The 27,475-nt window shown below is 37.0% G+C and overlaps 2 protein-coding genes across 2 annotated transcripts; both read left to right on the top strand.

Moving 5' to 3' along the window:
- LOC102308828 (T-cell surface glycoprotein CD3 zeta chain) lies at positions 1-22,578 on the top strand. Its single transcript, XM_005932721.3, has 8 exons — positions 1-161; positions 17,572-17,669; positions 17,855-17,899; positions 18,046-18,111; positions 19,845-19,877; positions 20,020-20,067; positions 20,187-20,216; positions 20,343-22,578. The coding sequence occupies exons 1-8, from the start codon at positions 101-103 to the stop codon at positions 20,406-20,408; spliced, it is 447 nt and encodes a 148-aa protein (XP_005932783.1). The 5' UTR covers positions 1-100; the 3' UTR covers positions 20,409-22,578.
- Positions 22,579-24,478: 1,900 nt separating this feature from the next.
- Positions 24,479-27,471, top strand: dnajc27 (DnaJ (Hsp40) homolog, subfamily C, member 27). Its single transcript, XM_005932720.2, has 7 exons — positions 24,479-24,900; positions 25,735-25,817; positions 25,901-25,970; positions 26,389-26,553; positions 26,820-26,942; positions 27,023-27,183; positions 27,279-27,471. Exons 1-7 carry the CDS (start codon positions 24,814-24,816, stop codon positions 27,409-27,411), a joined length of 822 nt encoding a protein of 273 aa, XP_005932782.1. The 5' UTR covers positions 24,479-24,813; the 3' UTR covers positions 27,412-27,471.
- Positions 27,472-27,475: the final 4 nt, after the last annotated feature.

The raw sequence follows: 27,475 nt of genomic DNA, 5'->3' as shown, positions 1-27,475 counted from the left end.
GAGGCAACAGAGAAGGAAGATACTAGTTTAGTTCAGTCATCTCACTTCATCGCCGAAACCAGTTTGAAGAAACAACGTCGTCTGGGGATATTGGTTCGGGATGGCGCTCCAGATGTGGATATCTGGCCTGCTGGTCCTCGCCTCAATGGTCTCCCCGGCTGGTAAGACCCCGAACACACTTTGAAGTTCTACACATAGATTTGAAATAGAAGAATTGCAGAGGCATCACCTCCCTTCTAAAAGCGTGACAAAAGTTAAGACAGGTTTTTAAAAATAGTTTATGATTAACAGAAACATGATACGAAATCAGACCTAAACTTGGTTTAAATCCTGCTAGCTTTATTTTTTTTAAATGCTGATTTTGCAGAAGCTAAGAAAAAAATATTATAGTCTCAGTCATGAAGCGATTGTCAGTATGATATGGTTGAACTTTCAGAGCAGTCACAATTCAAATGCATTAAATCAGCTTTCTTAATCGACAAGCAAAGTGCTAACCCTCAAACGGATCAGAAAATTTAAAAGAAAATACCAACTGTACTTGCATAGATGTGTGTCGTCTGAATAAATAACCCCACATATCTAACAGAACAGCATCTACATAAAGCAGATTTAAAATGTTTTCAAGCAGCAGAAAGTCTTAAGCTGAATATGTCTGTAGTGGAGAATTCTGGTAGCCATGTTGGATTCTGTATCGTGTTCGTCGCGACACAACCAAACAAAATTTAGATTTCTGTCATTTTTTTAGGGGTAAAAAGAAAAATGTTATCTAATGACCAATTTTAGATTTGAAAACCACAGTGCCATTAGCTAGCTAACACTATAAATCAGAAATGCTCTGGTGTTGATGCGTCTGATTATCACACAAGCTAATCTGTGTGGATTACCTTAAAAAAAAGGCCCATCATTGCCTAAATAAATAAGATATCTGACCCCTCTGTTTTTAAAAAAACATTACTTTTTATACTCAGAAGAAAAAGTTTGTTATGTAACTTGAACCTGATAGCTAAGCTATCGGCTAACATCCACATCCGGACGTCGACTAATCAGTTTGTGCATGCTGTCGAGGTGTAAAAATGACGCATAATGCGTTAATCTTTCCTTCCAGTTTGTTTAAATTCTGACTTTATTATAAATATAGACTTTCATATTCATAGACTTCTTTGGTAGAAGTTTAATGAAGTTAATCAATCTCATGTAACGACACATCTGAACTAAAGTTGGGCAAAACTCGATGTAACAAATGTACAATCTCACTCAACAATAGGTTTATTTCTTACACTGGTGAAAAAATAACCCAAAAGGAAATCCTCATCTCAGTAAACCTCAGAGTTACATACCAGAATACACAATAAAAAATCAGTTTCTAAGCAACTATAATTGAAGGCATTACATAGCAGTAGAGTCCACTTTAGAGCCAGAATAAAGCAATTACATTGTCAAGCATTAAAGCCAAGTTTAGACTATTAAAAGTCCAGTTCAAGCCACCCAAACTTTAAAGTAAATTTTGGAATCAAAATATCTTCAGCGCTTAAAGTAAAACTCAAGCCCAATAAATGAATTAATATACAAATAATCGTAAAATTAAATTGAACAAGAGTTACCATAGGATTCATTTTTGGAGGCCCTGTCAAAGACTTCCAGGTCGTTTGGAGTACAAAACCTAAAAGCATTTTCTTCCAAACTCATTGCGAACTTTAGGGACCGTGTTTGTAGGGATGCAGAGGGCCAGTCAAGCACAGAAGTGATAGTTTCCCATTGAAAGTCTTATAAAATAAAATATACCGATCATCTTAAACCAAGGCCTAGAGCCATAGATTATGGTTTAGACCATCAAATGGCCAGTTTAGATCATTAACATACAAGTTTAAACTTAAAAAACGTGCGTCAAAGTTCAACTGTTTAAATACAAACTGAAACAAATAAAATGGAAAAGTTTTTCACTGGTTGTACCAGTATTGATCACAGGAAACACTGTTTAAACCAACAACAATTAAAAGCATTGCATACCAGTTGAGACCATTTCACGTAGCATTTCACAAGCGTTTGCGTAAAGTAAATGTTCATAGTTTACATAATCAAAACTCCAGTTTATTTAGGGTATTAAGTTGATTTAATATACTTTAGCTTGAATTCTCTTTGACAGCTGCAATAAAAAAAAGGGGGGGGGGGCAATAAACAAAACAATACAGAAATAAATCTAGATAATGGATAATTATAAATTTAAATTCACTAAGAGTTACCAAAACATTACATTCTGGAAACACACTTTCAGGTTTTTGGAGCAGTATTTCTTCCAAACACTTTAGGGAACAAGCTTGTTGGGACTCAGAGGAGCAGTCAGGCACAGAAGGGATTTAAAATGACTCCTTTCAATGAGAGCCTTGAAAGCATTAACACTGGCCTTTCATTATCAAATTCTAATGTAGGTCATCCGTGGTCTAGTGCCATAGATAACTGTCTAGACCATCAAATGACCAGTTTAGAACGCTAATGTACCAGTGGTAATACAAGTCTCAACAATTAGAAAAAGCAACTTAATCCAGCAGCAGTTTTCAGCGTCAGTACCAGTTTAGCCTATCAGAAATCCAGCTCAGACCATTCAAGATCCAAAGCCAGTCTAGACTATGAAATGACCTGTTTAGCGCTTTAATAGATCAGTTTAAAGCTGATAAGTGTGCGCCAAAGCGAAGTATTAAAAGCGGTCGCAAAGATTAAAAAAGAAAACGGTTAAACAAAAAGCTTTTTTAAAAACTTAAGTACCAGTTTAGACCACAGGGAATCCAGTTTAAACCAACTACAATTGAAAGCATTGCATATCATTTAGACCAGTAGACCATTTCAAGATCAGTTTAAAACATTTATATTTTCAGACATTTAAAGCTAGTTTAGATTATCACAAACTTTGATTTCCCTAAATCAAAGTTTAGGGAATTCAATAACAAATTAAACAGTCAAAAACAAATTTAAGTCGTCTAAATATCGATCAAAGGATGAGCTAATCCGGTGTAGGCAGATCATGCTCGTTTAAAATAAGGGACCAATTCAATCACGTGTTTCCTGGACCCGAATAAAAGAATAGAAACAGTCGAGGGAAACTAAACGAAGTAGTTCCTCAAACTGTGGGGTGTAATTAGAAATGTGTAGATGTTTGATTCTAACAAAGACAAAGGGCTAGAAAATGGAGAGTTCCTCCATTTTACAGGTTGGTACACCACAGGCAGCAATACTTTTTCACACTTTAGAGCCATTTCAAGAATATAGTACCACAGATAAAAATCACTTTACCATCACCTTCCTCCGACGATGAAATAAAGTTGAGAATAAAAGCTAAAAGTAGGAGGAAATATTAACAGCAAAATTTGCAGAAATCAAGTTTGTCACTTTGGTTTTTATGAAAAAAATGAAGTTTGTGCAGCAGCACCATGAGACGTGTAGTTCGACACTTGTGGCTGCAGTGCTTCCTTAATAAGCGCTATATTGCGGCACGATAAAGGCACTACTTAGGTAACACATAAAATCATGCTCGTTAAACAAAGTATTTTCTTTACTAAACACAGCCTTACAGTAAGCATTAAAACTGCTCAGTTCACATGTTGTAAAGACAATTAGACTTTTGTATTTGGCCGACATGGTTATTAAATGGCTAAGTACGCCTCTGAAGTGAGAAATGAGGGCCGTTTTTGTAAGTTAGGGGACAAAAATTACATTTTAGAACTAAAATAAATGCATGGCATGTAGCTGTTTAAGACTTGCAGCTCATACTTCCTGAATAGCTGCTGTCTCTCAGCTTTAACATCAGATAAAAATCACTCTTCAAGAAAGACACACCCAGACCGCAGCACCACCTTATGCCGGCCTAGTGTCCAGTATTTTGACATTTGGAACATATCTGGCACATATTCACGCCTAACTTTGGTATAAGTGGCCAAAGTATCCCAGATTATTCCCAAATGTGTCTGTTATCATGATTTAAGTGCACTTTGTGAGAGTTACAATAAATAAACATCGTTAAGTTATAATAGCGTGACCAAGGAAGGGCTACTTTTTAATATAAGTTCAAGTCAAGAAATCAGTGTCTTCTTTGTAAGTTAGGGGCCAAAGATTACATTTAGAATTAAAATAAAGGCATGAAGTGCTGCCGTTTAAAACTTTCGGCTTCTATTTCCTGAAGAACTACTGCCTTTCAACTTTAATTTAGGTTAAACATGTATTACTCTTAAACGACAACAAACACACGCCACAGTAACACCTTATATGGCTTAATGTCCACGTTTGGGCCGCATCTGGCACACATAAGTGCCAAACTGTGCTAAAAGTGATTAGAGTATCGCAAATTAGGATTAAAATCTGTCTGCTATCATGATTTGAATGCACTTTGTGAAGTTTATCCAAACTAAACAGCATATTTAGTTTTGATGGCATGAACGAGAAAGGTTGAACTAGGACCTCAAATGTTCAAACTGAGGAATGAGGATCTTCTTTTTGATATAAGGAGCAAAACGTAAGACTTCAGCTTTTTAACACTTGCGGCTTCTGTTTCCTGAATAACTGCTGTCTAAACAGTATTAGTGGTGTTCATCACTTGCACGACCTGTTTAAAAATAATAAAAAGGACTTTTGAGCGATTTCCTGGAGCACGTGGCCCGTATGTGACATTATTTTTTGGGCTACATATGGCTTTGTCTGCCTGATGCAAGGAGCCACAGTTTTACACAATAATGGCCTAACAGTGTTGTGAAATTTAGACAACATCTGGCACACAAAATATTTTCTAGTACAGTAACTGAGCTGTAGATGCCCTGAGCAGCCAGATTTAGTAATAAAGAGTAATAAGTTATGATGACATGACTGAGAAAATACATTTGGCATCTGAAACTTTTTATTGAATGTTTAAACAGAGAAATGAAGGCCCTCTTTTCCAGATAAGGGGCAAAATTAAGATTCAGTAATGATATGAAGTGCAGCTGTGTAAACCTGTGGTTTCTGTTTCCTGAATAACTCCTGTCTCTGAGCTTCATTTGACATTAAATGTGTAATAATACAAACTAGGATGAAAGATTTTCTGTGGGGCTTTCTGGGTGTTTGGGCCACACCACAGGTCCACCTTATACAGGCCAGATGCCAGGTGTGTTGTAATGGTAGGGCAGAGCTGTAAGTACTCAGAGTTGCCCAGATTTTAATGCACTTTGTGAGCTTTACATTTAAAAAAACAAACAAAACAGCATTAAAATATAATGACCAAGAAAAGGTGCATTACATGTTACATTAGCATCCGACGATTAGCTCATATGTGCAGTTTTCTGTTGGCGATGGGGCAGTCCTTCTTGGGCTCTCAGACGGCGCTGTTTCAGAGTAAGTCTGCGTGCTGCAAAGCAGCCACATGTCTACCTTAAGTGTCAGTCGTATTGTGACAACTGGGCCTCGTCTGGCCTACAAGATATTTTCCAGTGCAGTATCAGAGCTATAAGCGCCCAGAGTAACCAATGTTATGTCCAAAGGTGTGATTTTAATACTTTGTAAGGTTTAGGCAAAAAAAAAAACACCATTTAGTTACAGTGACTTCTCAAACAGCATCTCAACCCTATTAGCAAATATTTAAACAGAGACAAAAGGGTCTTTTCTGATGTAATGCATTAAATACACCAACATGATGGCAGCTCTGAAACATTAAAAGATAAAGTGTAGAGTCGACTGTATGTATCAGACTTTTTGAAAGGATTTTTTTTATGTATTGTCATTTTAATGAATTAAAATTGAAAGATTTAAAATATCCATATTAGTTTGCATCGGTTGGTTAGGTGTCTTTTGGATTAGTCTTTTCCACCATGTGATTAAGACTTTTACTTCTAATGTAGGTTTAGACCATTAAAAGATGATTTAATAACAATACAAACAGGCTTCAAGCTTGAAATAGTCCTCTTTGTAAGTGTCTGAGGTCTAAAGGTGCCAGTGTAGTTGTGTTTTGTAGTTCAAGAGAAATAATTGACCACAAAAAGTAAAGACCCCCACTTCAGGAAGCAGTGTTGTGGTTTCTTTAGCTGTCAAAAGCGTGTTTCCCTAACTGAGCTGTACCTTGGCTCAATGTGGTGGCCAGAGAGCTGCACAAGGCACAACTCTCAGCCCCCGCTAAGGAAACACCCCGGTTCAACAGGAGGTTTAAAAGAAGCGCAAAAGATGACAGAAAATGCAACTCAAACAAAACGGCTATACTAAGCAGATGCTCAGCTTATTTTTACTGGTGTACTTTCTAGGCCCAAAGTGACACAATGAACACAGAGTAGAGGTGAAAAAAAAACTCAACACACTAACATAAGAGAGAGCGGTGAGATGTCCTCGATTCGTTCAGGTGTTCGGATGCAAACTGCCAACTCTGACACCACAGCGGCATGTTTGCAAGTACATTTCAGGGTTTCTCAAGCTGTGAGCATCTAACTGCCTTGGTTTTAATTGCATTTCACAAGTAGGTCTCATTGACATCGAAATGTTCTTCACCACATAGACCTGTTGTAAATGCAACCAAAACAATGAAACAGCAGTGGCCACTAATTGGAAGGTTGGTTGCTCGATCCCTCGCTGCTCCTGTCTGTATGCCAAATGTTCTTGGGCGAGATGCATCTATTGGAGTGTGAGGCATGTTGTATAAAGCACCTTGAGTGCTCATTTAGAATAAAAAACTTCTATATAAGACCTAATGGAGTTTTAGCCTCATCATTCAAAACATTGGGTGCATTACAATTGAGACTTCAAGATAGTAACTATCTGAGCTGAAATAGAGACAGCGACAGATGCGAGCTGGAAGTTAACCCATATTCGCTTTACAGATATTTCAGCAAGTAGTCAGTGCCGACTCACCAAAACATAATGAAGGGCTCATGTTTGTAACGAACCTTTGAAATAAATAGCACGCTTGATAAAAGCTCCTTGAAAGTGTGTATCACTATAATCAATAGCAGGCAGGAAAGTAGCTTCCACAGATTTCAACGTGGCATAAAAGGTTTAATTTATCCCTACAATAGAATCCCATCTGTACTGAAACAATGTACGCATAAAAGAAAAGCATCTTAACTACTCATGTGCTTTAATGATTTTACAAGTGCACTTTTTTACACTGAACTTTGTTTGCTGGGCATTTGGAACCAGTTTTAACAGTTTTAGCCTGATTCAGCCCAAAGTTCTTGCACTTCCTACGGTTTAGAGGGAGAATCACATGTATAAATAACAGCATTGTTAAAATAATGGTGGATTATAAGCTTGAGTGTCCTTATCTAGGTTTCCAGGGTTAGGGTTTGAAGTGATTACCACTCTCAGTGAAGGTGGCAAATATGTTAAGGTGTTGTCACGCAACTGAAGCCTGTAATGTCTGTTAGTTGCCAACTATCAGTGGCAAACTGACACGTCGAGTAAATCGCCTCCTGCATTGATGTCCCTTTAAGCATTAACCTATTAGAATTTAGTTGTTGGCAGTCAAAACGCTGATCTCATAAAACATATTTTCCATAACTCACTCAGCGTTACCTATTGGAGTCGGCCCAACACTATATGATATTCAACTATTTTTTAAAGAGCAGTTTAGATTAAAACGTCATGCAACTGAAAACTGAAAACTGTTGGGTATGATCACTTGACTGCAAAATCATTCTTGCGAGGACAAACACAGCTAACAACTAATCTTCAAGAGATTCATTTGCTCATCACAAAATCTACAGGAAGAAAGAACAAATCTTTGATCTTATTTGAATATTTTGCCTTTATATTTCTTTTTTCTTTCAAAACTGTCCCCTTTACTTTCTCTTAAGCAAACCTGCCACACCCTACAATGAACCACATAACCTGAGCCATTCGGCAGCAATGCAGAAATATGCCTTGATTTAGTGAATATACTCATTAGACTATAACTTGCTTTTAAGCGAGATTGCTATTGTCTCAATCACATGTGTATATATTTCTTTCTTGAACTGTGTGTTACTTTAATTACAACAGGACTAGCCGTTAAGTTGTTTATGGATTATTCTTTGGTGGAGAGGGGTCGAGGGGCTCTCGCTCTATGTGACACCAGGCCATTAACATCTCTTTTTGCGGCGTTAATGTTTTGCCTTTTTCTCTTTACGCGGCGTAATGGAACAAAATTTCGGGTTACTAAATTAGAAGGAAGTTAAGGTGGGCAGAATCTGCGGCCTGCATCTACCAGTCGATGAGGTTAGCGCCTCCCATGGCAACTAACAATGATGGCTGCAAATTTGGACAGTTTTGTGCTTCTGTGCTGGTACCTGGGCTTTGTTTAATGGAAATGTGTAGAACCAGTTAGATATAGAACGATTTGTGGAAACAAGTTTTGAGAGGTGCAGGCAGGCAGTACGTCAAAATTTGTTAGGAATTCCTTGATTGATTGATTGTGTTGACTAGAGGCTCTAATTCTGTTGTCTTGGCTGGAGCTGAATGAGTCTTTTGAAAGTGGTGCCATAGCTGTTTGCTCTGATTATGTTCTTTTATCATACAAATTGGAGCCCAAACTCACAATTGAACACAAATTTTAACACCCAGAGCCAGCCAGTTTAACTGTCTTGCAGGCTAAAAACTAGACAGTGCTGCTGTACAGGAAGCTCAAAGGTGATGATTTTGATCTGTAAATGAAAATGTGATCATTTCTAAACAAACAAATGCTATCAACTCCTGAGAGTGAAGTTTCTCTGCCTGGAGACAAATACAAAATCATCTGACCGAGTTTCTCTGGTTTCATTTTTTCAGGGGAACACCTGAACACATCATTTCTAGAGGTGATAGAAATGAGTCAACAGGCATGAATGTAAACTATACACTGTGAGGAGATTTTCGGGTTTAGCCTCCTCAACTTTGCGGTAACAATGAAAAAAAAAAACAACAGTGGAAAGAGCAGCAAAGACTGGGTGACATATAAAAGGCAGTAATTGTAGTTTCTGCTTAAATTGAAATCATGTGGATGGAAACATGACTCTTATCTGGTGAAGATCATTTATTTCAGAGCACACAGGAAGCCTTAGGAAGAGACGTAATCTTACAACATGCACCTTATCTTTGATTGACAGCACCCAGGTCACGCCCTTTTCTTTGAGCATTAACTACATCTTGTCACATGCTCTTTAGGTCTCCTAGAAACGACATCCTTTTTGCTATAAGCGACAAGCTGGATTTTTAAAGGCGACCTCGGGTTCTTCATCTCTCTACTTTCATTCAGGAAACTGTCGCTGCTCTCAGAGTGTTTGAAGTCTCGCGTCTGTCAACACAACCAGCGCTTTAATATGGCTCAAACCTTTTACCCAGTCTGAAGTGTTTCACAGGCAGAGAAGCAGCCATCTGAGAATGAATGAATCCTAACAGAAGTCTGATCTGCTATCAGACATCTACACATGACACGCTGTAACGTCAGAGTAAAACTGATTTTTCCACCTCCTCACTGCTCTTTACTGTAAATGATCATTTCACATTTTAATTTCTCTTTCGGCATAAATGAAGATAAGTCTAAATTTAACATCTTCCAAATGAGTCTGTCAATGAGTCACGAAAAACCAGCCAAACATTGTGTTTCTACTTTTCTGTTAGCACTGTTAGCTCCTTGGTGTTGCATAAAAAACAAAGAAATAACTCATAAAATAACAATATTAAAAAATTATAGGACTTTCCTGCTCAAAATTGCTTTTTGGTAAGACAAGAAATGCTAAGATTCTAAATATTGATCCCATCCCATTGCTCCATCCATCTTCTTCTGTTTGTCCAATATAGGTTGCAGGAGAGCTGGAGCCTATCTCACAGAAACCAAACATAACATGAAAAACAACTCATTATGTGGAGAAAATAAAGGGAAAAATGGAAAAAAATAAACTGTAAAGTCAGACTTTAACACTTTCATGCATGAATTATGACAATCTCAATCAGGACTTTTTTCTTAAGTATTTTTATTTCTATTTAGGTATGAAAAAAAATATTTTTGAACTTCATTTTTAAACATGAATTTTTCAAATGGTTTTGTGTCCACTTTTGGGGTGGGTGGCAGAGTATGGACACATCAGTGCCCAATGTAGTGGTTTATGTACAAGTAAACCATCAACACTGACACAAATACAAGAAAAGCCTTTGAATAGCTGTCGACTGTAGTGACCACTATCTGTAAAGGGTCAATACAACAAAGTGGTTCTATAGAGTAGTCTAAAGAGCTCGGAAAGAAAAGCGTCACTTTTCTTTCCGAGCTCTTTAGACTACCATGACCTGGATGGCTGAGAACCTTCACAGACATATTCTATTGAGTAGAATTATGCGCTAAATTTAATAGAACAAAGTAAAACTGGATTAAATGTCTCAACCAATGGTGTAAAAACCGAACTGACGTTAATATTGAAGTGTAATGGTTCACCTTAAGGAGCCGTTTCCTGTTATTTCTGCCCATTAGATAAACAAAGATATCTTTATTGCTCAAGTTTCCCTTGGAAGAACATTTTCAAGGGACATGATTCTTTTGTGTATGCAGCAAAAACACAGTGGATGTACAGTAGAAGTAAAATGGAGGTGTACAGATTGTGTCAGTGGATTTCCTGCCCAAGAAACCGGTCTGAGGACCTGCAGGTCAAGACCTCAAGGCTGCGATATCATCTGCATCGAGCTCAGACAGTCCACACAATCCTCAGAAGTCATGACGGTGCCCCTGAACCTCTGTTCTGCTGAACACCTACACGTATCACATACCACCTTTATCACCTTTATCAGCTGACGGAGGCAAAATATATGTCACTGCAACCCTGTGATAGGTCAAGTGTGCCAGGTAATCTGAAAACTTCATCTCTGTGTGGTCATGCAGCTGTGGGAGTGCATCGAGCTGCCGAGTGTCAGGCCACAGTAATCTGCTCTGTTTTTGCTTCGCTTGGACTTTACTGTGATTTTTATTTCCGACAGTGCCGACAAAACAAACCAGCAGCAATCTCTCATTCATATCAAATGCATGGCAATCCAGTCACAAAGTTCACGCTGAAAAGACACAGCAAACAACCATTTAATGTAAAACACTGAATGGTTGGTCACAATGTACAACCATTCAAATCAAACCTGTTTATAACAAACAGACGTTCACGTTTCCTTCACAGTAGATCCATACGCTCTATAAAACACCCCTTAACGATCGCTATTCTTTCCGGTGGGTTTTAAAAGATAAGAATCTGTGTGTGGCCATTAAATAAATACAACATAGTCAAACTCAGCTCAGTTCGTAACTATTTATTGACCAGTCAGCTTTCAACAACATCAATGGCACGGGGCCGTTTGTCGAGCAGGTTCATTGGAAACTGCCTTGTTTGAGCCACTGACTGAAATGAACTTTCAATAGTATTTTTATTCTTTTATTTGTTTTACTTCAATAAATATGACTTAAAATAAAAATGACTTTTATTTACAATGAAAGTGATTTGATTGACTGTGTGGATAGAAGACGTAGCTGCTTCCATCCACCGCTGGTTTGTTTGACACAACGACCTGAAATAAGGAGCTAAAATGAAAGACAGCAGCATGCAGGTAAACTGATATTTCAGTAAGGCAGATTTCTTGTAAACCTTGAAAGCAGCCAATTCATCTTTCCAGCAGCGATACCTGCAGCCTACAGGGGTTAGTCTAAAGAAGAGCTTAGTATTTACTCCACTTCTTTTATTCTGAAGGTTTACTTATCATTGTTTTTTGGTATTTCTACTGTTTTATAACGCCGATGATAACACTGATATTCTGTATTTTTTTTAGATGAAGTTGGCAGTAAATAAAATAATTCAACTGATTTTTTTTTTGTTTTGTGGGCCAGAAAAACGTCTGATTGCTGACTGGAGAGAAAAAATGTTGTACTGAATGCTGAATGCTGCAAGAAATTTTTAAAACATCCGTATTTAATAGACTCTTGAAATTTTAATCTGTATTGCTTTGTTGTTTTAACCACGAAACTTTGCTACTATTTTTATTCTTGTACAGTTTTAATGTTGCAATAATTGCGTAAGAAGCTATAGGTTAAGCTGAGTAAAGCTGAGTGTTTCCATGTTGGCTCAGTGCATTTACTGCAAATCAGGGCTGTGTTGTGATCCTGTGGTTGAACAGCAGATGCAGGAAACCTGCTGATGCTGCACTCACGGACACTCTGTGATGTTGGGATCCCTTACGAGAGGTTGTGATGGAAAACTCTGCAAAGCCAGTTTTGTGAATGGTGTCTGTGAATGTTTCTGATGAGTCACGAAGAATTCGTGTAAACATAAAAAATGTCACTGATCTTTCCGCTGATGTGTCAGTCAGTCAGATTAGACAGACCGGGTGTTTCTTGAACTGTTTTTAATGCAGTTTCAGTGGAAACTCCTCTGATTCTCCTCTTCTTTACTGTCATTTCCCTTTTAGGAGAAGCAAAAACAAATAACAAATGGACTAGTTATGAAGCAGTTTAATGCAACTAGTTTAAAAGCTTTATTGAATCTGTTCTTACTGACACAACAGGCATAAAAACTGTAGAAACAACCTCTAAAAATATCAAAATTATAAGTTGTTATTAAAGTTTTTCTAATTTACAAGTTAGAAAAACTTTAAGTGTTTTCAAGTTCACATGTACTTGCAGAGGTGACAGAGGCGTGTTCTGAGCAGCTGGGGGCATTTTATATGCTAAAATATGATGATTGCATGAATTATGAAGTCCTGATCTTTACTGTTCTACCACGAGGTAATCACTAACTTCAGCTAACAGAAACAAGAATTTAGACATATGAAGGAGAAGCAATTATGTCCATCAGATATTAATGCAAAGAAAAAAACCTCTAATACATCCACATTATGAAGCATATATGTTTAAATTGCTACATCTCTCAGTTGTTTTGATATACTCAATTAAAGAGCTCAGAATATACTTGTACTTTCAGGACATAGTAAAAGAATTTCTGCTATATCAGCTTCTTCAGAAATAATATTGCTCATATGTGACGGGATTTTCATGTTTGAACTGTGGCTCGGGTTCATGTCCAGTTACAGGACTGGTATAAATATTTAAAACAATACTTAGAAAATACATCACTTGCATTTGTATTACCAGTTTTCTGAATGTACTGAGCGCTGAATCTTAAAATGATTTGGAAAAGACCATTTTTAATCTTTTTTTTAAAAGGTCATATTTGTCTATAATGTTATAAAGCATCTTGCTCAAAAATACATGAATGCAATTTAGTTTGTAAAAGCTGCTGAGAGTAAGTGCACGCTATGGCCAAAAACATGCATTTCCATACCTTTCTGGTCGCAGCCTACTTTTCTTATTTGGGTCGGCTTCTGTTGGCGTAATCAAAGAAATCATCTGCATTAGTCCAAATTATATAAAATAAAACTGTAGCTCTTGATCCTGATCTTCAGTAAATTAACGTACCCTGTTATATGTATTGACTATACATTATGCATAATTATGTATATAATGTATTACTTGTTTGACCGCCAACTTAAACAGTGCAATGTCCCAAATCCTTCAAAAACACACTGATGAAAAAAAAGGTGCAAACTTTTTAACGCAGTATTTTTTCACTATTCAGTGTATGCATGTGTACACATTTTTAATGGTTTTACTATGTTTATTAAATACATACATAATGCTGACTGCGTTATATGTAATATATGTATGTATATATGTACATAAATATGTTCATTTGATTTTTTGTGACGGAGCACCAGAACAGTACTGCCAGCACCTCTTTCAGTCACTCGTGGGTCGACATAGCGAAGGTGACACTGTGTTATATTGTAATATTACACAAGCTCAACAATGTAGGTACACTTCTCAAGTAGATATCTTTAGCTAGCTTACATATCATAAATGCCTATTTTTTCATTTGAAAATAATTTCCTATTATGATGGTGACACTGACGCCTGGATTTCTTATAGGAAAGATGCTTTACAGAGTGACCAATCGTATTTGAATTATTAGAGCACTACCTGCATGCATATACTACTAAAACCTAACTTCTTCTGCTACTAGAACTACTACGCCACAAAAAATGATAAAACAACATTTGAAAAAGTACGTCTAAAGTACACGGTCTCATATGAAGTATTTCTAATTGTCTGCAAGTTTTAAATTAAACCAATTTAAATATTTCTTCCAGATATTTAAGTCTGTCTGTATTTAAAACTATACCTTGCATTAAGCCACTTACAGAACTACCTGCATGTGTGTGCTTAAACTGAAGCATTTTTCAGGCAGGTGTGTGACCTACATGCACGACGGTAGTTAGTGTGACTTCATCAACACAGGTATGTTACTGGTAGAGTCTACCTATTTAAAAGCAGGCCTGGCGCATGTTTTTGCACCTAAATTGATGCATCTTTAAGCAGGTGTGGTGCTGAACTTTATGTGCATTTCTTTTTCAGCTATCATTTCATTAAAGCAGCCACATAATGAATATTCAAACTTCAATTTAAACTTTTGAAAAAACCAGTTGTGGTACAGAAAGTGTGACCACATTAGTGTAATATTATCGAAGCACTATTGTAAAGATCTTACAAATCTTTAGTTAGTTGTAGTAACTAGCTGACATTATGACATCTTCACGCAAGCTTACGTTAGAGCTACCTGTAAGTGTGCGCTTATACTGAGGCTTCAGTTTAAGCGCATATGTTTTTTTACCTAAATTGAGGCATCTTTTTAAAGTCATAGTGGTGCAGAACGTCATGTGCATGTGTATTTAACCTGCAAAGCATGTCCAAACTTTTATGAAAGCAGGTCTGAAACAGATATATTTGTGTGTGAGTTTAAATTGTAAATCTTTTGAAAGAATACTGGTATCGAGCTGCATGCACGACAGTAGCTGGTGTCACGTTATCAGATACATAACTGTTGGGCTTTGCTGACGCCATTCTGTATCTGAGCCTTGCGAGTCTGTATTTAAAAATGTAACCTGCATGTGTCCACTGGCATTATGACTTTATGTGCGCTCATTACAGAGCTATGTACACATGTGCACTTAGATTTCTTTTTAAAAAGCCATAGTGGTGGAGAACTTTGTGTGCATGTGTATTTATAAAAAGAATTCATAAGCCATGTTCAAACCTAAATTTTGACTTTTAGTAGATACAGATCTACTGTGCATGTGTGTGTGTGTGTGTGTGTGTGTGTGTGTGTGTGTGTGTGTGTGTGTGTGTGTGTGTGTGTGTGTGTGTCTGCCACCTACAGTTGCATATTTTTTGATGAAAGTCTGGTACAGAGTTGCATAAACCGTTAACCTGCGCTGACTGTAGCTAGTGTAACTTCATCACAGCAGACATACTGATATAGTTTGCCTTTTTAAAAGCAGGCCTCGTGTATGAGTGTGTGAAACTGAACATGAAACTGCACTGTGCTCATCAGATTAAACCCTAACCTCGACCACACACACACACACACACGGGCTTCCTGATGCGTATATTTTCAGTTTATCTTTGCTCTTATCTAACCAGACGTGTTGTCAGCTTAAAATGACCATGAAATGAAACGTGCAGTGAAAGGAGGCATTGCAGCTGTGATGTGGGCTTCCTTTCAGCTTCAGACGCAGAAACTTCAGTTGGATCTTTATGAGAATGAACAGAGTGGCACTCAGCTGAAAATTGTTATCTTTATTGATTAAGAAAAAAAAAGTTTGAGCATGCGGTTTAAGCACCTCTGAGCTGATGTTTTTCATATCATCACCATCATGATGTGTGAAAGTGACTTTTCACTATTCTGTCATAGTTTCTCAACACAAAACTATAATTCTGTCTGACCATTCAGTTAGAAGTGTGAAAGCAGAGTTTCTTTATAAACGATGTTGATAGATGCTCGCTCTAAGCTCATACGATCACTGATTAAGGGCAAAAACCGTTTCCTGGAAACTGATGATAAGAAAAAGACGAGGAGAGGGCTTCAAACCACACAGATGAAGCAGTTAACCGCAGAGAAATGTGACCAAAGATAAAAATATATCTCATTTACAGGGTTAGGAAATACAAGATTGACGACCCTGTTGATTCCTCACACGTCAGCATGTGTTTAGCCAAACTTTATATAAATGAATTTAAATGAATCTCGTGTATTTGCATGCGTGTGTGTGTTTTGTTATTTTTTTTGTTTTGTTTTTTGGGGGTGGTGATTGGTTGAGAGTCTAAAAACATTTACAACATTAACGGTGTTTCAGCACAGCACATTTCAGCGTTCACGATAACAAACATTTGATTACAATTACAGAGTTACGTGAGTGGAGTTTAACCTGTTTATCTATCTGAAGTTTGAAGAAAAGTCTGTCGAGTTTGGTGTAAAATTTGAAGTTTTAAACTCCATCTTCATTCATTTGAGCTGCTTGTATTGCAAAGAAAATGCACAGACTTCATTAAACTTTAACAAAAAAGAAAAAGCAACAACTTTATTTTCTCATGAACTACGTCTCTTTTTTTTTCTCTCTGGAGAAAATATGTTCTCATCAGAATCACATGACTGACTCACATATTTTTACTGAAACTAAACAGCCCACTCCAAACAAGAAATTAAAATAATACCACATATATACATGGAAAACAGCCTCCATACAGTTTGGGCCAAAAACAGTAATTGCCAGGCTTTTCAAACTAAACACTGCTCGCGTGTTTGTCTGTCTGTTTAGCGATACAGTTACAAGAAGAAATGACGAATTTCATCAAATTTCTAATTTACTTTGGTGGGAAAATACTCCTTTATGGTGCGTTTTCTCATAAATCACTTCTCTTTCCTGTTGAATGCCACAAGAATCACATGACTGAGGCATGTGTCAGTTATGTGGATAGGTGCGTGGCAAAGAGATTTAAAATCGAAATGCATTTAGTGCACTTTTACTAAAACCTGTCTCTATACACATCTTTATAGAGCAAATTCAGCCAAACTTCATCACCTTTAATACATTTCTTTATATTTATATAAACAACATGAATGAAAATGAAACCCGAGGTTTATTGACAGTGAAGTATTTTCTTGTGTATTTTTTGTCTCTTAAAATGCAGTTTAAGAGCGACTCTGACCTGCTTAAATGTTTAATGAGCGTCTGTGATGTGAAAACAGGCTCTGCTGCATCTTTTGGCTATATCGACACACACCGACACAAACACACACGCCCACACTGAACCACACACGAACACACACCTGTCAGTTAATGAGCCACAGCGAGCACTCGGCAGCAGCTGAGGAAACCGCCGAGCTCCTTCACACTGACGCGCTGCACAAACAAAGACTGTCGACTGCTGTTGCTGTCAACCTTATTTTTATTCAGTTTTAGTCAAAATGATAGGAAGAAGTTTTTTCTTCTATAGCTTTATTTTAAACAGTCTTTTATCAGGGTTTATTTAACACATGGGAGCCCGAACTTTTGTCTTTACATTTTAGTGAAATGCGGAAAGTTTTACAACGTTCAAAGCTTGAATAGAAGCGTAGAAGTTGTAACAACAGTTCGTGAACTGTTACCAACATTAGAATCATTTTTGTTGTGTACTATCATTTTATTGGGGCTCTTAGTTGAACACAGAACTCAGTCAAGTTTGTGTTTCCTCTAACCTTTGAACTCTGATCTCCACAGAGGCAATGGACTTGTACGACCCTAAACTGTGTTACATCCTGGATGGCTTCCTCGGCATTTATGGCCTCATCATCACTGCCATGTTCATCAAAGAGAAGGTGGGTTTGTTCATTTTTTAATATTTACTGCTGATTGGATTCTAGTCTAGGAGTAAAAACAGATTCAAATCCAATTTTCATCTCTGAACCAAATCAGACCTGTTCAATAATGACTCTATAGCCTTCTTACTTCGCACTCCACAAAAGGCTGTTCTTGATTAACAGTCATTGATATTTTTCTGTAGTTCTTCAAATCGAAAGCGAAGATGGAGGAGGAGGGCTTATACAGTGTAAGTTACTATCACCTAACACCATAAACTGCTCGTTAGCCTGTTTTCCCCGATTTTAAGAGTGAATATTGGCACTGTACTGATCTTAGAATGGGAATAACTGTTGATGAGGAGAATGATGTGGATTAAAACGTGTTCTTGTTCAGGACCTGAAAGGTCAGGATCCAGGTACTTACGAGCCACTGAGAACGGGAGACCCCGAGAGAGGAAGAGTAAGTCTGCTATTCTCATACAACACATCTAATTAAGTACTGAAGTCAAATGTTTAAACACAAAAGACAAAAAAACAAATTTAGAATGTTTATATGTTTGATTCCACTTTTTTGATTCTGGAGGATAAGGCGCATTGTTGTCACACTGGATCGCCATCATGCAGTAGTGACTGTTGCTGAGAGAAGTTTTTCTTAAACATCTCTAAAGTTATTTACAGTTTTATAATTCCCGGTTCATTTAAAATTCCCAGATCTTTCAGACCTCATGGACTTGGCGTTTTAAGTGGTAGAAAGATATTGTCACTAATCCCATTTCCTTACCTGAATGATTGAGCATGCATTGAGATTTAATGTATTAGATAAGATCAACAAAATGACAGAGCCTCAAATCTTCTTCTAGAACACGTGTAGAAAGAGCAATCCTGGATTCTAAACGAAGAACATTAGAAGAATTGTGACAAACTAAAATACTGGAGACAAACTGCAAGAACTCCCAAACTGTGGACTTCTTAAAGAAACTGGGAACCACAAACCTGTGAAAAACCTAAACCACACCAAGAACCACAATAAACGCAAAATCTTGAGTTTGTTGTTGAGTACTCTAAAATAATTATTAGGAAATGTCCTCAGGAATAAATCTAAAGGACAAGAAAACAACTAATTTGCAGGAATTTTAAAAGACTCGTCAATATCTGGAAGATGTTTGAAGAACACTAAAACGCTTCTTAAAAGTTATGAATGGAATAAATGCATGGATCAAACATATCTGGGAGAAACTGTGACAAACTAAGTGGAATAGGACAAGTTTGAAAGAATTCATTAACTATGGACTTCTTAAATAAACCCTGTTCAGAGATCAGGAAGAACAAAAACCACTGAAGAACCCAAACCACTTCTGCAAGTAGTACAATTAATTGTACAATAACCGCAGCAAATGAAGTTCAGAAGAACCTAAGTAGACTATAAGAATAACTTATACCTAGCTTATACTGTATTTGGTAGTTTTTGCAAGTGATTTGGGTTCTTCAGTGGTTTTGTCCTTATTGGATTCATGTTTCCCTAAAAAATAAAACAGGGACCATGAACCATGACAAGGACAATTCGATAAAAATTAAAAAACAAACAAACAAACTGTTAACTACTTTTCAAAAACACTACAGGCTCCAAACCACCTGTACAAGAACTACAATAAATGTGAAGTATTCTTAAGAACTTGCAGATCATAAGTGTCAAACTCTGGCCCGCGGGCCAAATTTGGCCCGCAGCCTAATTACATTTGGCCCGCGAAGCCATACGAAATTACTATTAGAGCTGGCCTACTGGTATTATACAGCTAATAAATATATCGTTTAGTATTAAGCTTTGCTTGTTCCATATTCAGTTTTTCAGCAAAACTTGTTTGAGTCCATAAGAAAAGATTCATTCTTATATCTGGAGGAAGATTTTGTTTTTCAATAAATATTAACGTTAGCCCGCGACTTTGTTCCAGTTTTGAATTTTGGCCCACTGTGTATTTGAGTTTGACACCCCTGTTGTAGATTATGTCCAAAGAAGTTTCAAAAACAACAAAAGAATGGTTTCTCAGGAATTTTAAAGACTTGAAAGTTGTTGAAGAACCCTCAATTCCTTCTTAGAGGAAGAAGGAAAAGAACCCAACATAGGTTCTCTATTTTAAAGTCTGTTAGAACCTCCTGCCTTAAAATTGCACTTGTGACTTCTGTTCCTTTCTACAGAACCGCAGGGTAGCTGATGACGCCACGTACACGGTAACAAACAATATCTTATTATTAATATTATTATTATTATTATTATTAATAATAATAAACTTTTTGTAAACACAGAACTCTTGGAAGTTTGCATACTAACACAGAAAACTTGTATCTGAACTTGTTATATATTTAAATTCAGGGCCTGAACAAACGCACAGATGGAGAATATAAGGAGCTTCCTCTGAAGGTTTGTAATAAATGACCGAAACAAATTGGTCAGTTTCTCACTTCTTGTTTATCATCTACTTAATTAAATTCCATCAACAAAAACCTGATGTCTAATTATTTATACTGACATTTTTACAGCGTCCAAAAAAGAACGAACAGGTTTACCAGGTGAGTGTAAAAGCTTCATTAGCTTTAAAGAGATAAATCAAAATTAACCATATCACTTGAATATAATTTTGTGATTAAATTAAAAAACAAACAAACTGATGATTGATTGATTTTGGTCATTTTTAGGGTCTGAGTTCGGCCACCAGGGACACCTACGACTCCCTCCAGATGCAATCGCTTCCACCTCGCTAAGAAGCCACCAAAGAGCTGCTGTTGAGCCCCGTCCAGACGTCTGCTCCAGAGATTATTCATGGGAATTTTCACACCAACTGAGAACAGCTTGAGCATCTTTGTTTTACTATGAAGATATTAAGGTTTGCCAAGTTTATAATAAGTCTGTAAATGGACTGAAAATTTTAGCCTTTCTCAGACTTTATATTTAACAAAACATCTGGAAGGTCTGTTTTCCATCAGACTTCAAACGTGCATTTAAAATTTGTATTTTTAATGACTTAATGTCCAATATTTTACAAATATTTTTACACATTCAATAGTGATAACTTTTTTGCAGTTTTATAGCTTGACCTTTTGAAGTATATTAGTACATAACGAGTTAATATCCAATGTCTATCTGACTGTAATGCAAATTTAAGACCTGTAAAGACAACATAGTAAAAACCAGTACGACATGTACTGGAATTTAAACAAATTTAAATTTGAAATACATTTTTGTGCTTTTTTTTAAAACAAATATTCATATTATGTTGTGTAGTATTATGAAATCTTTTTAACTGTTTACAACTACATTACAGTGATTTATGAAACGTTTATTAATTAATTACTATACAGTCACTATACAGTCAACTAATACCAATTTTTATTTTTATTCATTTTACTTGTTGTTTTATTTTATTTTATTTTATTTTATTTTTTCTTACAAAAGGTTACCCTTTGCACATTGTATTTACTTTAAATATAAAAAAAAATTCATAAGAGTTTTCAAGAATTCCAGGATTCAGGAAATCAGAGTTGGAACGATTAATCATTTAATTGATTACCTGATTAAAAGAATGTTCAATTCTTTTACATTTTTAACACATTTTTAGATTTTGGATTAAATCATCGGTGCTGTCGGATGTAATAACTGGTATTAGAGGCTTGAAACTTACTCGGTGACATATCCGACCTCTATAAATTTTCACATTCACGTAAAAAAAAAAAATGCTTACATGATTATTTCTGAATCCATATTGAGTATGTTATGACCTGGTTCTCAGTTTAAAACTGTAAACAAACAAACTGCAGTTTGTACCTTGTTTACATAGGTTGTTTAATTTAACACAGTTATATATCAGGGTATTTTTTTGTGGATTAATAGCACAGTTCAAAGATTTTTAAGGCTGAAACACCTTTAAAACTGATCCAAAGCGAATTTATGAGAAAAAATAATGTAGAACTTACTTTATGATTTGAAATGGAGGCTTGCCTCTTTTGAAATGCTTTCAAATTTGATAAAGATCCGTAAAAAATGGATAAGTGCCATTAACACCAAGTCTGTCTTAAATAATGAACATCTGTAAAATTGAAAAGCTGCACTAATGTGGTGTGGAAGACAGATGTTTCACAATATTTCTGAAAAGAGCTTGGTGCCGTTTCAGTGGACACTCGAGGAGCTATTTTTCACTGATGTATATATTAGGTTGTAAAATAAAAAGACATCAAAGAACTTCAGTCTGCACTTAGATCAACACAGAAAAGCTGCAGCTTCATTTCTGCTTTTTATATTTATCATCTAAAAATGATGAAGTCTTGAGTAACATCTGGAGAATCACAGCTGCAAAGAAAGAAAAACCTCAAGATTGAATCAATCAATATTCATTACATGAGTGATGGCAAAATATGAAACGATATGAAATATGAAATAAATGTAATATTTTGAAGTATGTATTTTGAAACATTTCTTCATTTGGTCTTTTTCACAATAAAAGACAAAACAACTTTCAAATGAGCAATAAAACCCGTAAAATAAATAAAACAAAATTGGTTGAAAAATGTTCAAAACTTTATTATTATTATTTTCCGGTTCAAATTTCTGCAATAATGAATGGGCTTCCACACTTTTCAGGTCTAAGATTTAGTTGTAATTTTTAAAAGAGCACTGCAGCTTTAAGTTACTATATGTTTTGCCTTGTCCTGTATAGAGTTATTTGTAGTTTTCTGTGTTCATGTATTTCATCTGATGTGTTGGATAGTTTGCATGGTAGTTTCTTTTTTTTCCTGATATTTTCCTGAGAAGTTGTGCTGCAAACAGTTATTTTATTCCTGTATGAATATCATTGCTTCATTATTAAAGTTTGCAAAATTCTGAGGGTTTTTTTTCTCATTTCAAAATGTGTCATGAATAAATAAACAATGGCAAATGGCCTGTATTTGTATAACATTTACTAGTCCCTATGGACCCCAAAGCGCTTTACACATCCAGTCATCCACCCATTCACACACACATTCACACACTGGTGATGGCAAGCTATATTGTAGCCACAGCCACCCTTGGTCGCACTGACAGAGGCGAGGCTGCCGGACACTGGCGCCACCGGGCCCTCTGACCACCACCAGTAGGCAACGGGTGAAGTGTCTTGCCCAAGGACACAATGACCGAGACTGTCAGAGCCGGGGCTTGAACCGGCAACCTGCAAACTCTTGAGCCACGATCGCCCCTGTATAAATAAACGTGAGTTTTCAGAGGACTTGAAGATGAGATGCTGGATGCTTCTGCCACCTGATGGACAAACATTAAAGTACATCTCTGAACAAAAACGACTTTACAATTAGTTTTTCACTTTATGATGAAAAAGAACAACTTTTACCCTTAAAGTCCAGTTAATCTAAAATTTCATGATGAGTGATTAATGGATTAATGGGTAAATTACAGAATTTAATGGATTAATTACATGTAAACCGTTAAACGTGTTTCTTTAAAGGTCTTAATATGTTTAGAAAAAAGTTATAGCTCTTTTTTGGTAATTAAAAATAGCAAAAAAGGCTTTGTGACAATAACAGTTAAAGAACCTTTATTTTTAAATAAGTGAGGTTCAAATTTGTTGATTATCCGATGATTTTAAAACACATACATATTAAAACTGAAGAAATGAAGGGAACCTTAAGGTAACACTTAAGTATAAGTATAGAGTAGAATAGCCCCTGAAGGTGGTTTATCCTTCAAGCTCAGGTCTTCTACCACAGGCCTGGGAGTTTGAGGGTCCTGTGCAGTATCTTAGCTGTTCCTGGGACTGCGCTCTTCTGGACAGAGATCTTCGATGTTGCTGTTGTAGCCACTTGCCTATAGCCCACATCTTCTCCAGCTCTTCTCTGAGCCTTTGGTATTTCTTGAGGTCCTTCATCCTGATGTTGCTCTCATTCTGTATCACTACATCTATCACTACGGCCATCTTCTTCTTCATCTTCTTCATATATCTACATTTTATTGGATTTCATGTCATGAATGCATAAAAGTACAGAGCCCCGCAGGGGACATGGGAGAAAAAAAAATTAAGACGGACTTTTGTGAGATCTCGCAAAACTAAGTCGGGATATCTCGCAAAAGTTTTAGCCGCATTCTTCGGACGCCGGCTCAAAGCCGACCGGGAGGTTGAGGCACGATGTGCCGGGAAAGCGGTGTTCCTCCCGGCTGTAGTAGGTCTCGACCTCCCGTTAGCTCGAAGCTAACGGGAGGTCGAAGGCTGAAGATTGCGGCTAAAACTTTTGCGAGATCTCGCAAAACTTTTGCAAGATCCCGAGTTAGTTTTGCGAGATCTCGCAAAAGTTTTGCGAAATCCCCAGTTTGTTTTGCGAAATCCCGAGTTAGTTTTCCGAGATCTCTCAAAAATTTTGCGAGATCTCACAAAAGTACGTCTTAATTTTTTTTTCTCCCATGTCCCCTACGGGGCTCCGTAATAAAAGTAATACAATCTTTGATGTGATGAAATTTTAAATTGTATATTGTTCTTAAAATATTTCAAATTCTGAAAATTACAACTTGTTACATTTTTGAAAACTATTTTTCATAAAATGAATTAATTTAGTAATTAATATATTGTTAATTACATTGTTTAAACTTACAGTAATAGCTTTTCAGTGGTTTTACGTTGTCCGGTATTCGTTTTTCAAAAATAAAACTGAATAGTCTTTGACTATAAAATAAAAGACCTTGATGTAAAATTAGGTTTTTGTGTTTTTAAAATCATATACATAGCATTTTGTGTGCACATTTCTTGCTTTGGTAAGTATACGAAAAACCTCAAAGCTACAATTTTCCCTAAATGTAGTTTTATTTTGAAAACAAAGGGGGAAGTTGAGTAAGCAGCTAACTCCATGCTAGACCCAAACAGCTGATTAGCATAAAGGCTATGAGGCCAGCAGGGTCTCTGGTTGTCTGCTGCACGCAAACGTCAACATTAGAGCTGAAGTTAAACGATGCGATGAGATTAATGAATCTGGAAATAATCCCGTTTAAGGGCTGTGAGAGATACTAACCAGCGTGCTAACAACTAGTTAGCCCTGTTAGCTCCGCTCACAATAATAATATCAACAGCGGCTGTATTCCGGCACAGTCCCGTCTCTTTAAACGCCAAAAAACTTTAGAATTTAAACAATCCAAATGGAAACAAACCCGCCGAAAAGACGAGACAACAAGAAGTCTCTTCGGGTGAAGGTGATTAGCCTCGGAAACGCCGAGGTCGGAAAGGTATGAGACCCCCTGTTTGTTTTAGCTCAAACCTCAAATAGAGTCTGGTTCATTTACTTGAGCTTGTTATAAGCCACCTGTACTGTACCACTGTGAGTTTATGGCTTATAATGTCATATTTGAAACAGTTGCATAAAGGTCGTGAAAGATTTTTTTCTGTAGTCTTTATTCTGTTTTGGATGTCAGTTTTGTTGTTTTTGCGCTCTGGTTTATTTTGTTCACTCTGTCGCCAGACTTCGTTTAAAACCGATTTTAATTACATCTCACCACACGATCTCACAGATTACAGCACCCAGGTAAAATTATTTTCAATATGGTTGCATTAGGCATAATTCGGCGCAGATTTTGGTCATAAAAAGAAAGAATTTATTGTTTTATTACCTTTAATATTTGGAGCATCATGGAGCAGACAGCAACAACTAGCAGGGCACACTTAAACAACGTTTGTTTTATTGTGCTGATACAGCACAATAAAACAAACGTTGTTTGATGTGTGATATTATTGATCAGGCTAGTTTAACCCTGAAAAATCTTTGTTTGGAATTAATGTAAATTTTGACATGAATGTGCTTTTAAAGGGCAGGAGGCTAAAAAAGTTCAAGTTATTAAGGCGTAACAGCTTATTTTTGAAGCCAAATTTTCCAAAATAGGCTCAGAATTGTAGACTGATGATTATTTGAAACACAGTGTCTGCAAATGGGATTATCCAATTAAAACCTAACAAGACACAAATTATCTAAATAAAAACATTAAAAAATTAATAAATCTCAGTTTGATGGATGGTCTGGCGTGAAAGGCAGTGGAGCTCATCTTTAAATATTGTTTATTCTTCAGAGCTGTATCATCAAGCGTTATTGCGAGAAGAGGTTTGTTCCAAAGTATCTGGCAACCATTGGAATCGACTATGGCGTCACCAAGTGAGTTTACAGACTGCTTCCTGTCACTGTGTGTGTAGTGATGTTTTTTACTGAGCACTAACATGTGTTTTATCTGCCAACAGAGTTCAGGTTCGAGACAGAGAAATCAAGGTGAACATCTTTGATATGGCCGGCCACCCGTTCTTCTATGAAGTGAGTTAAAAACTAGCAATTTATGTTGTTCACATCAGAAGAAATGTATAAAACACATGTATGTTAGAGCGCCACCAAAGATGCTGTGAAAGAGAAATATGAGATAATTCAGATTTACAAGAAAAGAAAACTAGTGAGTAAAATTTACATAAAATTACATAAAATTGCATAAAAGTAAAATGTCTGGAAATTTTATGACAAAAATCCTATTAGATCATATTAAAAAAGACCAATATGCAACAAGAAGATTTCAAATTCTGACTTATTTTCTCTGAATTTCTTTAACATCAATGGCTGTGACAGACTGTCGTAAAACAAGATATTTTCAAAGTCCAAAAATAAGCCTTCTTGTAATGTTTGCACCCACACAGCAGGCGGCGCTCTGTGAACATGTTTCTTTCTCTATGGTGTTGGTCAGGTGCGTAACGAGTTCTACAAAGACAGCCAGGGCGTGCTGCTCGTGTATGATGTCGGCCTGAGGGAGAGCTTCGATGCCCTTGACAGCTGGCTCGGCGAGATGAAACAAGAAATGGGCTCTCAGGCCAACATGGACAGCATCGTGTTTGTCGTCTGCGCCAACAAGGTCAGACCGAGTGCAGCTTAAAGAGAGAGGAGCTGAAGCACCTTGATTTAAAACTGAGGATGTGCTGTGGAGATGTATTAAGGCCCTGAATGAGATAAAGAAGGATTATTTTGAACTGTGACTCATACTAAGCTGCTCCAGCACAGTCTGAGAACTAAAAAGTATCTGTTTTGTAAAATGTATTGTTTAAAGTGAGTGGGAAATCTTTTATTGAGGTTTATTAAACACACATGCAGCTGGAGGTAAATGTCTGCGTGTTCATACAGGTGGACCTGACGAAGCGGCGAGTGGTGGATGAGGGCGAGGGGCGCCTGTGGGCGGAGTCCAGAGGCTTTCATTACTTTGAGACATCAGCACAGAGCGGCGAGGGCATCAACGAGATGTTTCAGGTATTTCTCGCACACATGCGCAGCTTCCTGTACATGTTTTTTTATGGACCGTGTTTCAGTGAGTGCCGTGTTCTCCACAGGCGTTCTTCTCCTCCATCACTGACATGTGCGAGAACGGCGGAAAGCGCCCGGTGTCGGAGGTCAGCGTCGGCTTCACCAAAGAGCAGGCTGACACCATCCGACGTATCCGCAACAGCAAAGACTCGTGGGATATGTTGGGAGTCAAACCCGGGGCCACGCGGTGAGTCGCCAGCATACAGGCCATCTTTTCAATAAAGTTGTTTTGTTTTTTTGTCACATTGTGTCTAATGCAGTTTACTATCTTTTCATTTCTAGGGAGGAAGTGAACAAGGCGTACAGGAAGCTGGCAGTCCTGCTGCATCCAGATAAATGTGTTGCCCCCGGCAGTGAAGACGCATTCAAGGCGGTGGTGAACGCCCGCACCTCACTGCTAAAGAACATTAAATAACACACACACACACACACACACACACACACACACACACACACACACACACACACACACACACACA

Source organism: Haplochromis burtoni, unplaced genomic scaffold (genome assembly GCF_018398535.1).
Source record: "Haplochromis burtoni strain Fernald_Lab_line unplaced genomic scaffold, NCSU_Asbu1 Contig_157, whole genome shotgun sequence".
Lineage (NCBI taxonomy): Eukaryota > Metazoa > Chordata > Actinopteri > Cichliformes > Cichlidae > Haplochromis > Haplochromis burtoni.
The sequence above is the reverse complement of the archived record's forward strand: the minus strand, read 5'-3'. Positions and strand labels throughout refer to the sequence as shown.

Bases quoted from the DNA above. Each gene is read 5' to 3' on its own strand.
- dnajc27 (XM_005932720.2), top strand. From the start codon at position 24,814: ATGGAAACAAACCCGCCGAAAAGACGAGACAACAAGAAGTCTCTTCGG. The intron at 25,818-25,900 runs GTGAGTTTACAG...ATCTGCCAACAG, and splicing joins ATCGACTATGGCGTCACCAA to AGTTCAGGTTCGAGACAGAG. The intron at 26,943-27,022 runs GTATTTCTCGCA...TGTTCTCCACAG, and splicing joins GCATCAACGAGATGTTTCAG to GCGTTCTTCTCCTCCATCAC.
- LOC102308828 (XM_005932721.3), top strand. From the start codon at position 101: ATGGCGCTCCAGATGTGGATATCTGGCCTGCTGGTCCTCGCCTCAATG. The intron at 17,670-17,854 runs GTGGGTTTGTTC...ATTTTTCTGTAG, and splicing joins CCATGTTCATCAAAGAGAAG to TTCTTCAAATCGAAAGCGAA. The intron at 18,112-19,844 runs GTAAGTCTGCTA...TCCTTTCTACAG, and splicing joins GAGACCCCGAGAGAGGAAGA to AACCGCAGGGTAGCTGATGA.